This window comes from Streptopelia decaocto (genome assembly GCF_964273445.1).
Source record: "Streptopelia decaocto genome assembly, chromosome: 4".
NCBI classification, from domain to species: Eukaryota; Metazoa; Chordata; class Aves; order Columbiformes; family Columbidae; genus Streptopelia; species Streptopelia decaocto.
Window position 1 is genome coordinate 1,276,744 of NC_138658.1, and position 16,524 is coordinate 1,293,267.

Consider the following 16,524-nt stretch of genomic DNA (forward strand, 5'->3'; position numbering starts at 1 on the left):
AACTGCTCACATCTCAAACATTTCTCCAGCAAAGCACACCCAGCTGTTACTGCGGACACCACATTTGGGTAACGTTCATTGTCTCCGCGACCCCGAATCTCATCCAGTGTTCAAGTCTCTCCAGCAAGTGCTGGACGGCCTGGCTAACGCAGAACTGAAACCAGTCATTCCAACCCGCCTGACACCGTCCTGTGTCACCTCATCTGGGTGTTCCTGCTCCGGGGGGATTGCACTGGATGAGCTTTCCAGGTCCCTTCAACCCCTGACATTCGGTGATTCCGTAAAAAGCCCTACTATGAAAAACCAGAACAGAGGACGAGCACATCGAGCACATTCCCTCGTGTTCTTTCACCTCCATCCTCTTTCAGCCTCCTATCTTTTCTCGTTAGCGACTCTTTCCCTAAACACCCAATAGTCCAATCCGGAGAGGGTTTTTTTGCGTCCCGTTGCTGGCTTCACGTCTTCTTGCTGCTGAGGCTCTGCCTGCGCAGGTTGGCCTGCACGTGGCGCCGGAACAGCAGCATGCCGAGCTGGCCGTGGGACGCCTCGCTCACGGCCCTGGACTGCAGGCACATGCGGTGCTGCTCGGCGCTCAGCGCCGCCGGGCAGCGCTTCTCGTGCCACAGGTGGAACAGCCCCCTGACTGGCGCACGCACCACCAGCAGGTTGCTGTGCAGGTATTTGCGGTACAGGTGCACGTCTTCGCCGCCCCAGCCTTTGATGTCCAGATCGAAGCCACCTGACGGGAAGGAAAACCCAGGTGAAACCAGAGATAGACACCAGTGAAGTCAGCACTATGAATCGCACCACCGCTGTTCTCCCGTCAGCCCTCCAAACACCCACACTCTGCCAGCATCCAAGTGTCCGCATTTCTTAGCTTCTTAGCCAAAATTGCATTATATGTACTGAGTAGTGCTTAGATTCCGGTAACCTCAGTGGCACCTGGGGACAGTCTGAACACACACCCAGAGCGCTGCTGCAAATCAGCGGCACAGACACGCTGGCCAGGGAGAAGGGAGCTGACCAGCATTTCCTATGTTTCAGTAAAGAGGCAGATGTATTGGAGTGTATTATTCTTACCTATATTGATAAAATCTGATCTGTATTGGCAAGTCATCCCAAACCCGAAGTCTCTCCAAAATCCAGTTTCTTTTTTAATAACCTGCAAGGAAGGGAAGGAATATCTATATGGGAACAGAAATGCTTGCAGTGTGCACAGCAGAGAAACCAGTCCCAAACGTGGTCGGAAACAGAGCAGCTGCACTTTTATTCTCCCCTAAATAAATCCATTGTTGGTCCTGAACCATTTTTTGTAGCTATAATACTTACTGCATGTTCCTGCACCAAAAAGCAGCTGTATCATTAGCTATCAAGGAGAATGACGTAAGTCCTTTCCCTAATCCAGGAGGACTCCGGCTGTTGTTGACTGCATGGAGCAATATCACATCACCCTCTGGAGTTTGTTTCTTCTGTGGACAAACAACCTTCAAAATGCTTAGTTCCTGCGGGACTCAGATCTGACGTAAGGAACATCCTGCTAAGCTGGCAGCCAAGCTCTGACCGCCTCTTCAGTACCTCCATCGTGACTAAAATTAGGTTGGGGTAAGAACAGCTTTCCATGGCAGAACAACTGGAACCCAGTTAAAGTGGAGTCCAGAGATGTTGGGTGATAAATACATACCCCACAAAAACCTTTGTCATAATGAATGTGCAGCCTGCACCACTGAGATGGACCATGAAAACATTTGGTATTACGGGTAGAAAATTGGAGCAGAGAGGCCAGGGCTGCCCTTTCAGCAGCAGATACCCCAGCACAGGTCCCCAGATCACAGCCCGCGGGTGGGAGAGACCTCACGCGATGGGCTGAGACACCCGAGGGCTCCGAGGGACGGGACGTGTCCTGACGTCCCCTGATGGGCCCAGCAGCGCTGGGCGCTCCTGCAGCTCTGCTTACAAACCTGCCCCTTCGCAGCTGCGCTGGACGATTTGGCCTTTGCCTGTGACAAAGTTACAGAAGGTGAGACAGGATTCCCATTTCTGGATCTACAAATCTCACCGCTTCCTTTCCAAAAAAATCCTTTTAGAAAATAGTGTCTTCTGACCTCTCATTCACGCCTCCCCTTTTTGTCCATAACCAGTTCAGCAGCTTCTCTTACTCCACACCTCCCATCTCTCCTCATTTCTCCTTCTCTCAGACCGAGCTGCTGCAGACACCAGCGAAGAGGAAATGAGGTTGTACCTGCCAGGTCTGCGCTGGAACAAGAAGTGTCCATAACGATGTCCTTGCAGCAAGCTACTCCAATGCATTAGCATTATTATTTTCCATTAGTGCAAGTGGCTGCTGCACAAACCAATTTATTTCAAAGATTTCTGACGGTTTACTTTATTTTTTCCCTGAGCAGCCCAAGTACCGGGACAGAGAACAGACTCAGTCTTGTTCACACGGCACAGGTCCGGCCGCACGCCTGCCAACTAATGGGGCTGAAATACTAAAAATCACTAAAAATGAGATTGGGAGTACTCCTTTAAATCAAGAGGCTTTTTCTGACATAAGCATCGCATTTTATGATTCAAATCTTAGCTATAAACATTTGCGCAATCCCGACAAGGCGCTCTGTGGAATTTACGCTAGCTTGAGAGCTAAGTTCTATTTCTTTTGCAGCGCTTACAAGGCTGAGGATCCCAGCGGCCTCTCTCGGGGAGAGAAAAGCAAACGGGAATCCACGGTATTACCAAAACAGGTTTTTTCTCTGAGATAAACCCAGCGCAGCTGGTGCCATCAAATGAGAGCGACACGAGGCACCGTCACCCCGAGCCAGCAAACCGCACAGCAATTGTGTGCTAATTAGAAAAATCTTTTGGCAGAGAAGCAGACCTGGTCTAAATTCTTCAGTTCCATGTATAAAACACCAAACAAGGGTTAAAACAAACGCTACCAAGACACTTCCCTGTGAAACTTAACTGGAAGTGACAGTAAGGCGACTGCTGCAGGTTATTTCGCCTGTGCGGCGTGTGACTGTGCGCAAGGAATAGGAAAATGATACCCACGAGCACATGCAGCTTTTCACGTTGTTTTGTCCAAATAAAAGCAGGCATTCCAAAAAACATGTACTTACCAGCTGCTGTTCTAAAGGTGGGATGGAGTCATGGTGGCTATAAATGATACTGGGGTTATACTGGCTGAAGAGAATGGGATAAAACACCTTCTTCCCTGGAAATGACAAGGGGTTCACCTTGTTAAAAGCTGCGTAACACACACTTTTCTTGCCTACAAGGCGCTGTCCAGGCCAGACTAAACCCAGACAAAGTCAGACAACATTTGGACTGAGCCTGCGTTCTCTGCATGAGAATGTGAGGATATAATTAACAAAGGACGCTGTTCGGGAAGCACAGCTGCCAAAAGCAAGCAATTCAATCATGGGGGAGCAGAGGACTTCTGACCTTTCAGAAGCCAAACGGCAACAGAATTTTTATACATCTTAATTAGTTCTGTAAGTTGATTTACAGCAGTTTACACTACAAGAAGACCCTCGTGAAGGCTGTTAGACAGCCAGTTGAAAGACAGGAGAGCTGCCACAGCCGTACCTGGCTGCGTGTTCAGCCTGCAGGAGTTCAGGAACTCGGCAGTGAAGTAAATGTCCACGTCACAAAAAAAGAGAACGACGTTGCTTCCCTTCCAGACTCGAGCACCAACATCTAATCCTTTGCCCCTGGAGAATTCTTCGTTCAGCTGGACGAAGGTGAAGTTCTTGAAGTTGGCTGACCTAGGAGAAGGAAAATACAACTTAGCCCGTCCTTCCAGCACAAGCTGGGGCAGGAACCTGATATAGAAGAATTAACTTGGAAATCTGCGGTATGAACCGCGCACATTAGATACTCAGCTACTTACTTGGAGGTATTTTCAAGTATAGATTTGACTTCACTCATTTGTTCTTTTCCAAAATAAACCACGGTGAGGTGAATTCTCCCGTCCTGCTGAATGCCCATTTCCCTACAGAACAGAACAGAAGGGGGACTGTGAAAATGCTACACACATTTCTACTTCTTAACCTTGACTTGTTGTGTTTGTTTTTTAACAAATCTTCTAGAGTTGATACCTTCAGCATTTTGTTAAGAAACATTAAGTCTCAACTGTCCATGAAGCCGATTGCCCGAGGGCAGGAGCAACGTGACCCAATGCCAGACATCACACCTCACCTGCACAAATTAATCAGCAACTATAATCAGCAGAGATCAACGTGACCGGAGGGCGATCCCTCCCATCCCAAAGCACACAGCTATCAGATGGCGAATTTAGACTCGGTGCCTATTTTTAGACGGCTGTAATTAAGCAAAACAAATCCCATTTTAAGAGTCACTACCTGTTGCTAACACAATCTTTTCAGGGCAGCTATTTAAAGCTACATCTCAATTAAGTTTTCCCTCCGAACATCATCTCCGCACTGCTAAAGAAAAGCGGTTGGAAAGCAACTGTCCTGAGAGTTCAAATACATGTCCTTCTTGCCTTAGTGTTTCCTCTAAGAGGTCCTGGCAAGGGGTCTGGGAGCACCAATTCCCTTTTTCCTTGGAGATGTTTTTCACAGCTCACTCTCGCGTTGCCCCAACAACACAGACCGAGGCTCATCATCCAGGTCCACGCGGATCGGAACCCGAGGGCTGCCATATAATCGCTTCTACACCACGCACTAAGCACCCCAATGCCTTTCAGCCTCCCTAAGCTCAAAACTGACTTCTTAGTGGTACAATGGAACGTTATTTAAGAGAAGCACGACTTTTACCGAGCGAGTGCTCAATTACTTTCCAAGTACGATGAAGCAAAGGCAGGATTGGACCAGAAACCCACCTGAAATTCTGCATGAACTGCCGAAATTTGCTGGCTCTCTTGGCCAGCGGCACAATGACGTTAATCAGCGTGTCAGCCATATTGACGTTTTCACTTTTCACCTTCATCACGGGGCCGAATGGCCGGAATAAAACGACCTTCTTGAACTGATGCTTCGCATCTCCTTTGAAAGTCAGCTCGTACAACGTGCCTTTGTCTTTCTCCGTGCGGTAGATCCCTGCGTGCAAACAAGAGACGAGATGTTGGATTGAAGCTGACTGCACGCCGCAATCTCAACGATTCATTTCCCTCTTTTCTGCGAGGCTCTCTGGAAAGTCTCCTATTAAGACTGTAGACCCGGCAGCCACCAGCTTCGCCCTGTGCCAATCGCAATGAAACTTTCCTCCTAACTCCATTCTCAAGAGGCTTCTTTTCCTCCGTGGTGAGTAATGGTCGGCGAGGGTGACGCTGCGGAGCTGCCACAGGCTGGACGCTGCATTAGACCATCTCCAGGGACATCTAATTCACACAAGCACAGAGTTATTTTCTATAGGGAATGAACTTTTAACGTACTCAATGCATAAAATTGGTGCCATGCTGAGGGCTGGCTTGAACTCTAAAAGTATTGGTCGTGCCCCACACTATTCTGATACCTTAAATGAGATAAGCTTGGCAAAAAGGCTATAGATTTTACTAACACCAAACAACACTTGAGTCCTTACAGTGCATACTGAAACAAAGCTTTTTCATAGTCAGATCGGTTTGGGTTAAGAACGAATAATTAAATGGTAACTCTAACTACTTGTCAGGCCACCGTACATGTCCCAACAGCCTCATGGGCAGACGGGTCCGATTGCATTGCATTCCAGCTCCTGCAGAAACTGAAGAGACAAGCAAAACACATCTGAAGAAAACTCCTCTGCCTGACTTTTGTCTTTTTCTTCCCACCTGGTTGTGAAAAGCAGCTTGACCAAAGTGGTGCCTTTTTTTCTTAAATCGTAGTCATTCCCTGGTGTGTAACATGGTTGATTTGCATTTTCTCTACAGAGGAATGGAAAGGACTGTTTCGCATATTTGACATAGCAAACCGACACTTTTCATAATAACAGAGATGTAAATCACACTAACTCTTTTAATAACATCGACCATGCGACGCGGCAGGTAAATCCTGGCACGGTCTCAAGAACCTGCTGTCTGTGCACACCATGGTCACTGGAGGACCATATACACACAGTCTGCATCACGGGGAGGATGCACCTTGCTCTTCTCTATCCATAAATATATAAGATGAAGAAAAAAAACACAGCGAAGTGTCTAGTGATGTGGGATAAGCACGGGGATTTGTGTTCAGCACATCAGAGCAGTCACTCCCTAAGAGGTGTTTTACCCACACGTCCTCTAAGTCTGCAGTACAAACATTAGAGGATGAGAAGGGCAAGTTTTTCCTCCTGTACTAAATTCAGCTGGGTCAGCTGTGGATTACATCTCACAGACAAGGCTACCAAACAGCAAGCAGGGAGCGAGCTGGTTCCCGTGGACTGAAACTCGGTGAGCCGGATTGAAAGTCGAAATGCAGTTCTTATTGAACGAGAACCAGCCTCAATATTACATGTCAGGGTAAAGACAAGTACCTGTTTAGCTCATTTTGGAATCCAAGGGATGAGCCGCACGAGTCCTGGTATAGAAGATACCCTGTGAAGGTTCAGCTTTCCATAGTTACTGGCAGTTACGGGTGATACCAGCTGAATTTCTGAGCTCCAAACCTATCTCGCCACGGCTTGCTCTGGCAGGACGGTGCGGGTGGAAGTGACGGTAACATTGGCATTCAGATTGGAACTGGAGTTAGCGACCTTAACACCGGTAACGGATTTGGGACTGCAGCCTGATGGTCTGCCCCTTGCTTTGCCAGTTCTGAGGCAAACACAGGAGCCGAGAGCTGTGAGCACACACCGCGGTCACCACGAGGGACGGTCAGCTCCGCTGTCACCGAGCCCCCTCCCCAGAAAAGCTGTGGCTGCAGCTGTGGCTGGATCCCAGCACTAACACCGCCCAGATGTGCGCTCAGAGATAACACCCATCTCCGTCAGCAACGCAGTTCCACCAGAACCCCCCACCGGTACCGAGCAGGTCTTCCAACCCGCTGTCCGCATACAAACCTTCCACGAAGTCGGAGGCTGCGTACACGCGGTGTTTGGCGTTGCCGTCCCCCTCCGGATGGTTCAAACTCCCCACGGCTAACTCGATCACCTCAACCAACTCGTCTCGCTTATCTTTCCTGACGGGTTTCTCTTCCGGGTGGCGCGTCAGCCCCGTCTCCAGCTGGTAAATCTTCTGCAGGGTGAAGCTCTCGAAGGGCACGGCCGCGTACTCCGTGGGCAGCTTCACGCCGCTGTGCACCTCTGCTCTGTCGATCTGGGCACGGAGGAAGGCCAGCAGGTTAGCCTGGGCCTTCTCCGGGCTACTGTGCTCCAGCCGTGTGTCCAAGGGGCCTGGGAGCTGGTCCTGCACGTTCTTCAGCTTCTCGCTCCTGTCCTGGAGCTCAGCCTTCAGCTGGGCGATCTGCTTCTTCAAGCTGACGATGTAGTTGCGGTGCTGCTCCTCCCGCTCTTGCAGAACGGCTTCGTATCCCTCCTTGGCGGTCGGACCGTGTGCCCTGGGCAAGGCCAGCTGCCGGCTGTCACCCTTGGGTGTGCAAGCCAACATGTAAACAATGGACACCGAGCAACACGCCACCACCAGCAGGCCTGCAAGCCGGGGGAGAAATAGAATAAATCCTCTTCGGAGCATCATCTCTCAAAAAGCGAAGTCTAACCCCACACGTGTAACAGTCCTTACGTCCACACAGTGCCACAGAGGCTCCTGGACTTGGAGCACGCTTACGCAGATGCTTGTATGTACAAAAACCGTCTCATTAGCTTCCTTAAAATACGTGCTCTGCCCATATATTGGGCTCTCCCTGGTGCTGACCCAGCAGGACCAAAAGGCAAGCGGCAAAGCAGACGGGACACCTCCTGATCCTCATGGCAACACCTGCGCTGCCGCAGCCTCATCAGCCGCTGGCGGATGGGGCCTGGGGACCTGAACGACAAATGACAAGGATTTACGCACATTAGAATTTGGTCACTCAGTCCAGACCATTCACTGTTGTCTCTCAGCTGCTCTGGTGGATCTCAGAGCTGCGGAGCACTTGTGCTAAGATGCTCAGTTTGGGCCCAAATCCACGCTGGTTCAAGGAACTCGATCATTTTCTCAGCTGACGACAGACTTAGGCCAAGGCTGAGTGACAATCGAATGAACCCCTGACACTCTCCCGGGATGTACGCATGACAGGATGCCCCTGGTGGTGACCACAGAGATTCCTAGTCCTGTTAGTCACACGTCCTTGCTGGCAGACCCTTAGGTACAAAAAGTTGATCTAAGAATAACAGTTTCAGGTTCATTTCTAGTCTTGAGTCAAATTTTTCTGTAGGACTTCTTATCAGCTGCTACCTGCCTTCCTCCCTCCATGTCCTGCTGGACTATTACTCTATACACAGCAATCATGCAGAGATACTTCTGATCTCTGCAACATTACCTATATTTTACCAGTCTGCAGGGCTTCTTGGAAAAAATCACCAACTTTTAGAGTAGGAATTGAGGGGGCTAGAGTGAGCTATACAGATACTGCCGTGCTTTACTCGGGTTAACGTGGAATAGTTGTTATAGTATTTAGAGGATTCTCCAGAAAATGTCAGCACTTTCAAAGGGAGAATTGCTGGTGTGGGACGGAGAAAGGGACGGAGAAAGGGACGGAGAAAGGGACGGAGAAAGGGACGGAGAAAGGGACGGAGAAAGGGACGGAGAAAGGGACGGAGAAAGGGACGGAGAAAGGGACGGAGAAAGGGACGGAGAAAGGGACGGAGAAAGGGACGGAGAAAGGGACGGAGAAAGGGACGGAGAAAGGGACGGAGAAAGGGACGGAGAAAGGGACGGAGAAAGGGACGGAGAAAGGGACGGAGAAAGGGACGGAGAAAGGGACGGAGAAAGGGACGGAGAAAGGGACGGAGAAAGGGACGGAGAAAGGGACGGAGAAAGGGACGGAGAAAGGGACGGAGAAAGGGACGGAGAAAGGGACGGAGAAAGGGACGGAGAAAGGGACGGAGAAAGGGACGGAGAAAGGGACGGAGAAAGGGACGGAGAAAGGGACGGAGAAAGGGACGGAGAAAGGGACGGAGAAAGGGACGGAGAAAGGGACGGAGAAAGGGACGGAGAAAGGGACGGAGAAAGGGACGGAGAAAGGGACGGAGAAAGGGACGGAGAAAGGGACGGAGAAAGGGACGGAGAAAGGGACGGAGAAAGGGACGGAGAAAGGGACGGAGAAAGGGACGGAGAAAGGGACGGAGAAAGGGACGGAGAAAGGGACGGAGAAAGGGACGGAGAAAGGGACGGAGAAAGGGACGGAGAAAGGGACGGAGAGTTAGCGCCGTTACCTTTTTGCAGCGATCTTCTCCGTGGAACACCTTGGTCTGCAGCAGCGGCTCCTCTGCTCGCCACAATCACCTCCTGTTTATCTTGCGCCTTTCCCAGAAAACATGTGTACTGTAAGCAACACCATCGGCCTCAGCACACCTCTTCATTGCTTTCAGATCCTCCAGCTGCCTACATCTTCAGCCTGTCTCCTGCGTGGCCAAAGGCTGGAGCGGAGGTGCTTCCTATGGACATGCTATAAAAACCAGCCTCCTGCAATGTAAAGGAACACGTCAAAGCAGGGAAAATGTGTCTGGGCATCTCTAACGGCACTGGAGATGTGGCTGAGGGCTGTGAGGAGGCGGTGTGCGGCGGGAGCGGGCCAGGAAGTGGCACGATGTGGGACATAAAACTCTGCTGTGCTCGTGCGCTGCGCACAATCCCCCCATTGAGCGGGCTGGCGGGAGCCGAACATCACTGAAAGGATTAGTTGTGCTAACACGGCATAAACTGAAATTATGTCTCAAGGGCTTAGACAAACACACAGTTTCATTTCTATAAGCAGCATCAGATCCGAGGTTCGGGTAAAGAGCTCTTCAAATGCTGACCTTAAAATATATGTGTCTCTGTGTATATATATATATCTGCTAAAAAATACTGGGTCTCTCTTCAGGGTACCCTTTTTCCTATCTAGTTTTCTGGTTTGTAACTTCACCCATCAACAAAGCATCTTCAAACACCCTTCAGGGCAGTAAATCAGCTCAGCTACATTGTCCCCTGAACCGGCATTCTCAGTACAAGAGATTCAGGCCACGAGGGTTTCCACCTTCTTCACGGGGGTTTGGCCATCGCAGCCGAAGTGTCCTGACAACAAGCGCTCATTACTTGCCCTCTGTTGCTACACATGTATTATTAAATCGTACCGGCGGCTCCCGTGATGGAATTTCAGCACACACACGTTACTGTGCTGTCTCCCGGGCGTGCTGTGGAAGCAGCACCGATCCGCGCCGCTGCCAAAGCAAGCAGGTTATTTAAAGCCAACACTGAAGGCGGTCACGGCACCTCGGCTGGGGACGGCGACTCCTCCGAACAACCCCGCTGTTGATTCCACCAAAGCTACGTGGTTTCACAGCAGCCCAAGAGAGCCCGAGATGAAGGGCAGGCAAACAAACGTCAGGTTCTTCCAGGAACTGACAAAAACGCCTCTGTGTTTTACAGCCGTCAGCTGCACCAAGTAGCATTAGCCTATTTGCAAAGAGAAGCTTTAACAGATAGATGAGGAAAAGGACATTAGTTCTTAAGAAAACCTTCTGTTTGCAAAAACATCTTCAGCCTCAGCTGGAGCCCTGAGTGGGGCCAGAGGTCACCCCGCTCACAGAGCTGCATTTTCAAGCCTGAATTTCTGGCTCCTAAAAACCAAATGATGAATTTGGGCAGAAGAAAGGGACTGAAACCAACCCTTTTCTATATCTGCATTTCCCCTCTGATCTCTGCACTCGCCTCGCTCCTCGTGTCGAGGGCAGAACAACAGCCGCATTGGCAGAGGCAGCGAGCCCACGGGGCACGTGGCGGTGGCAACGCCAAGTCACTCTGTGTTTAAGTGTTTGCTGCCACAGCTTCCTATTGCAGATACAACAGAGACTGGCAACTACCATTCTAGCACACCACAATCTTTAAATGTCTTTTTTTAATAAAGGCAGTGAATGGCAGAAGCTGCTTTTAGTTTCCAGGTAGGTGTTTGAAACGCCTTTACTGAACGTTGCAGTGAGGTTTCACTAGAACCACGATGACCTCCAGAACGAGCTGCAGGGAGGAGGAAACAGACGCGTCACCCAGGCTTTAAGTGTCTTCCCAACAAAACAAAGACGCTCTGCAGCCACTTGGCGTTTGCCTTGAACTTCTTAATTTCGCAGCCTGCGCGTAGCCCTGCAGACAAATCGGTCCGTTTAATGTAGGAACGAGATTGTGCCGCCTTCTCCTCTGCCCCCACCAGAAATTCAAGCCGCTCAGAACAATGGAGCAAATGACAAGAATGAAAACCTAACCTCATGCAGGTGCATGCGGAGGGAATGGAAAAGTCAATTATTTCTGCTTAATGCCGAGCCCTGATTTCTCACCCGCTTCTCAGCCCAGTTCATCTGCTCAGGACTGAATTAGGAAAAAAAAAGGCTGAATAAACAGAAGAACCTGCCTGATAAACCAGCTGTGTGCACCTTCACAACCCTCCTGCACCGTCCCGTCCAAAGCCACCGCGCTGCTGCCTCTCGGGTTGACGCTCGACACGTCTCAGACAAACTGCATCAGATCCTGATGTCTGCAGCTGATAGAGCACTGGGAACAGAAATAAAGCGTTGTTAAAAGTAGCGTCCAGATCAAAACGCTAAAAGCCAATACCTGAAGAGAGCAGATAACTTACTGTAAAAACCTTGGTTTCCTAAGCTTTGGTTCCAGAGTCACCTTCAACAGACGATCCTACTTGTGTTTCCACGAGTGCTCTCGAACAAACCAGTCGGTCTCTAACCCCGTCCACAGAAAGACAATGGTGCTGCTCCCCTCTATAATTAAGAATTACAACCTGATTATCTAGCAAATAACTTACAACAACTATTAGAAGCAATGTGAAGACAAGAAGCCCTCAGAAGCATCGCTATGCCTGCAAATGCTACATTTGCCCTTGTGAGGAAACTGCCAAGTGGCTGGGTTTATATTCACGACAATGCTACAGGCTTCTGACTCTCAGAGCTTCAAAACACATGGGGAAGTCATAATATTTCCCTTCATTAGTACTCTGGACCCCAGTGCTGCTAATTTAATTGGTTCCCTCTTATCGAGGTAAATCAGTAACCTGACTGAGCAGCACCTGAGCTGCTCTGAGCTCCACGTGTGCTGGGCTTCTCAGGCTGGATTTCCCCGAGACCCTCCCGAGCAGAAATCAGAGGTGCTCCTAAACCCTTCCGCTCTCATACGCGGTAAACACGGCAGAGACGGTTATTCTACAGTATTGTTATTTCTATTAAAAAAAACACCTACTCAAAAGGAGTATTGGGGTCTGTGCATATATATTCTGCACGTGGGGGTATCAACGTGGATACACGAGCAAGAGTCAAAGTGCCATTGCCTTCCACTCTCCACTGTAAACCAAATTCGTTCTCAAGCAAAAAGCCACAAAAGTTAAACATCAACGAAGCTCTAACTACATCTAAAAGAACCAATGCATCAGCTAAAATTATCTCCACACATAATGTCACTGTTTATTACAAAAAAGAACCATTACGTCAAATAACTGCAGCACCACTCCCAGAACTGCTTTCTCTCCCCCAGAACAACGTTATTCCAATTCATTCCAATCACTCCACGCAAGCCCATGGGTAACAGCGTGCTAACCCCAAATGCCACCTTTTTGCAGGAAATTAGCTGACAGAACAAGGGCAAGCTGCAGCCAGGGAAAAGCGCCAACACACATTACCCTGATTTACTTCATTTTAAGATCTACTTCAACAACTGCTCCGCATATAGAAGGCTTCCAGAAAGACTGGACCCACTTCTAACACAACACCCAGCCACACCAGCTTCTCAAACGGCTCAGACACTCACCATAGGAAGATGTATAGAAAACAAAATCCTTTAGTCTTTGCTGCTTAAAACAAACAATAGGATAAATTTTGCTTTTCTATTTAAATATTGTTGTACAAATGTTATTTTTTGCACAAAATACAAACATCTATCTCTTTATGCCAGAAGCCCTATGGATGCTGCCAGGTGTGCATCACGGGGTACCAGAGCCAGGCTTTGGGCGAGACCTGGAGTCCGGTGTGTGCACAAAGAAGTACGGCAGCAATTAGCGAAGGCTTCAGCGTGTATCTAATTAAACAAGAGAGCCATTTATCGCTGATAAAAATGCACAAACATGTGACTATGCTGAGAACCAGGCAAACCTAGCGAGGCTGAGCTGCAAAGCAGTCTGTGTGCGTATTAGCTTTAGGCAGGGCTCGCAGGTTTAGCTGCCGTCAGACCAGCCTTTCAGCTGCACCTGCAAAGGGTAATAAAAGTCCACAGCCTTGAGAAAAAGCCGCTAAGCAATAAAGTACAATAACAGTGACTTCAGCTCCCTATCTCGTGCAAGTCCTCAGGAAGTATAACAGCAAGATAGTTGTAAGAGGGCTGAAGAATCCAGTTGGAGCAGGAGATGCCCTCCTCGCCAGCAATCCCTGTACAGCTGCTCCCAAGCTAGACGGGGGGCTTGAGCTTCAGTAACTCCAGCGGAACAGAAAACAAAGGGGTTTTCCTGCCTCCCGAGTCCAGCGCGTGTGAATTGCGGAGAGACACGTGGCTCCCACAGATCCTGCCCCATCCTCGTGGCACTGCAGAGCCCGCCGGCCTGCGCATCCTGCGCTGCAAGGGAAACCTGCCCGGTAGCGGGGTAGCAAGGCAGTGACGCAAATAAAACCATTCAGAGTGAAGGGAACAAGGGAAAAACCATCTTGGTCTAGCAGGTATAAAGGGCTTGCTGTGTTATCTAGCCTGAGCATGAATTATCAGGACAGGAACGAATATGGCTGATTGAGACTATTGTCCAGCTATTACAAAAGAAAATCAAGTTTCAGAACACAAAGAACCAGGAAACAAATGCAGATGGGTCCAGTCTTGAGACAGGTGCCCCAAGCCCCAGGTGAAGCAATAACCCACCCCGCGCCCCCCACCTGTAACCCACCCCGCGCCCCCCACCTGTAACCCACCCCGCGCCCCCCACCTGTAACCCACCCCGCGCCCCCCAGCTCCCAGACCTCACATACCAAGCCCAGCTCTAATAATCCACATTTCCCCGTCAGCACTGATGGAGAGGAAGAGGCCGGTCCCCTGACTCACCCCACATTTCCTTCCTCCCCCAGGTTCACCCTGACTATTAATATAGAATAAGCCCCACCGAGCTCATCACCGCTGGTTTGATTCACGGGGGTTTGCTCAGACTTACCATTTCCTTGGCATTTCCTTGGGTCTCCTCCCAATTCTTTTAAAAGCCCAAGCTTTTTTAGTTGTTTTCAACACAATAAAGCTGTTTATCTTCGTATGACACTCTATCACTTCTATGGATTTATTCTGAAATAAAGTATTTCAATAGGTCAAGGTGGTCTGCTCTGTTTTAACCGAATAAGTCATGGTGCCTCGACTTCCCACTTCACAGCAGGTTTTGTGTGTGTTTCTGGGAAAATGCCGGAATGCACAGAGCCCCACAGAAAACGTCGCTTTTTGTCAAATATAAGTAAAAATATATTTTAAAAATTATTTTAAATGTCATCACATTTCTAGATCCTTCAGTCAAGTAACCCAAGCCACATTTGAGTGTTAACGAGACACCTATTCACAGTCACTTCAGTTTCCAAGGTTTCAGCTCTGATCCTCAAATCACACCGAAAATGGGATCTCGGCTTCCGAGTTCTCTCTGAACCACCTTGATTCCAACCAGCAGCTTACGGGTGTCTGACACGCTGACCCACAGCCACAAACCCACCTGCACTTCCCATCGCCCAGCAAGAAATCTCAGTTCCCACACTGAGTTCTATTAGTATTTGGGGTTAAAACTGCACTTTCTTACAGACATTTTAACTGCCCTTATTGCATGGTTGTCAACAGCTCTTAAAAACAAGCGGTTCAAGCTAGAAAGGCGTTAAACGTTAACAGGTCGCAGAGGAGGCAGAGCTGACTGATGGCACCAGTAAAACCAGTTTCCCTTGCCAGCAAAAGCTCTGTTTTCCCTGTTTTGTTACACCCGCAGCCAGGGCAGCATTTCCTGAAAGGTTCAAACAGCCCATGGCTTAAAACAACAACTCGAGCTCCCAGCAGAAGCGAAGCACGTTTCATGCTTTAGGAAATACCACCCGCAATATGAACTCACACAAATGGTTGTTGTGGGGTTTTTTTCCTTCTTGCACCAAAAAAATAGCCGGCTTGGTTTGATTTAACAAGACACCAAAGGTCGGCGAAAACCCAGCTTTTTAATTATTATCTTTCAGGAGAGTTCATCTTCTCAAATGCAAGTTTCCTGAAACACGATGCATTTGTAAAGCTGTTCAGAAAACAGGAAAACAAACCCAAAACTATCACTCTCACAACCTACCAGAATTTTAGAAGAAAAGAGATTTCCTTAGGACACGAAGCTTCGTGCTGCTGAGTCTTTGTTTCTGTTCATATGGAAACCTGCCTGCAAATGATATTATTTTTTATTTTAGCAAAGATTGGCTGGAATATGCGCTGGCACAGTACAGAGGCCAACAAAACAGAAGGAAGGAATTGCTGCTGTGCCATTACAGATTTCCCCCCTTCCCCTCCTTCTAATAGAGTTTGCTGCAGAATGTTAAAATCGCCCTGTTTTCAGGGAGACCCCACGGGGTTTAACCCACAGGGGGACGCTCGGGAGCCCACGGGCTCTGCTGTTTGCTAACCCGTGAAAAGGGCAACGCGGCTGTTTGCTGCCGGCTGGGAAGCGCACACGGTCCCATCACCTTCCCTACGGTCCCGCTGTAACCCCGCAGCACATTCCCCAGCACAGGCGTGCACTTAAAGGCCCTATACCGACAACCAATTACTCCCATTAAGTGCATTGTTAATAAGCAGCGACAGCTGAGTAAATACAAATAAAGCTTCTGCAACCCCACACGTGGGAACACTGAAATATGAAATACCCGAAGTATTCCATGAAAACTGGTTGAGGTCTATATTACTTCCATCCTCACACGTCCACCAGCTCCGTTCTGTAGATTGTTCCCTCAGCACAGAATTAGTTCAACGAGGGCAGAATGTTCCAGGACTGGGATCTGAAGGACAAATAGCAAGAGGATTTTCTTGCCCAGAAGAGGGAGGAAGGTGAACAGCCGCTGTTGTTGAAAGATTCTGCAGGAAATCACTAAATCTGAGCAAACGGCACCTGAATGTGGACACGGAGCAAGTGGAAAGGGCAGCGCGCACCTGGGTTAAACACAGCACAACTTCGATCCAAACTATGACAAACAACTTCTGCAGCAGAAGTGGAGACGCTGCGGGAAATCCCTGCGTTTGTGAAGCAGAACAGCGGTAGGAGAAGCTGCTCGACAGTGCAGAGCAGCTCAGATGTCCATTGAACGGCTGTAACGCCTCTTGCAGAGGATGCCAAGTGCTTTGGAAGGCAGGAAAAAAAACAAACACTCCTACAGCAGAGGAATATTTCTAACCCTTGTCACTCCCCTCAGCATAGGTCTATACTTTATTACAGACATGCACAA

General features: G+C 49.1%; 1 protein-coding gene across 2 annotated transcripts; it reads right to left on the reverse strand.

Moving 5' to 3' along the window:
* Nucleotides 1-455: 455 nt before the first annotated feature.
* CSGALNACT1 (chondroitin sulfate N-acetylgalactosaminyltransferase 1) lies at nucleotides 456-16,247 on the reverse strand (the record flags this gene model as incomplete). Of its 2 annotated transcripts, XM_082050650.1 has the most annotated exons (12): nucleotides 16,191-16,247; nucleotides 15,949-16,080; nucleotides 15,384-15,467; nucleotides 14,241-14,365; nucleotides 9,292-9,541; nucleotides 6,979-7,900; nucleotides 4,844-5,060; nucleotides 3,890-3,991; nucleotides 3,586-3,764; nucleotides 3,117-3,211; nucleotides 1,081-1,162; nucleotides 456-739 (listed from the first exon to the last, which is right to left on the reverse strand). In XM_082050650.1, exons 6-12 carry the CDS (start codon nucleotides 7,610-7,612, stop codon nucleotides 456-458), a joined length of 1,593 nt encoding a protein of 530 aa, XP_081906776.1. In that variant the 5' UTR covers nucleotides 7,613-7,900; nucleotides 9,292-9,541; nucleotides 14,241-14,365; nucleotides 15,384-15,467; nucleotides 15,949-16,080; nucleotides 16,191-16,247. The 2 variants fall into 2 exon arrangements, with proteins under 2 accessions (XP_081906776.1, XP_081906777.1); XM_082050651.1 differs by lacking the exons at nucleotides 15,384-15,467; nucleotides 15,949-16,080; nucleotides 16,191-16,247 and adding an exon at nucleotides 15,162-15,299.
* Between the last annotated feature and the right edge of the window lie 277 nt (nucleotides 16,248-16,524).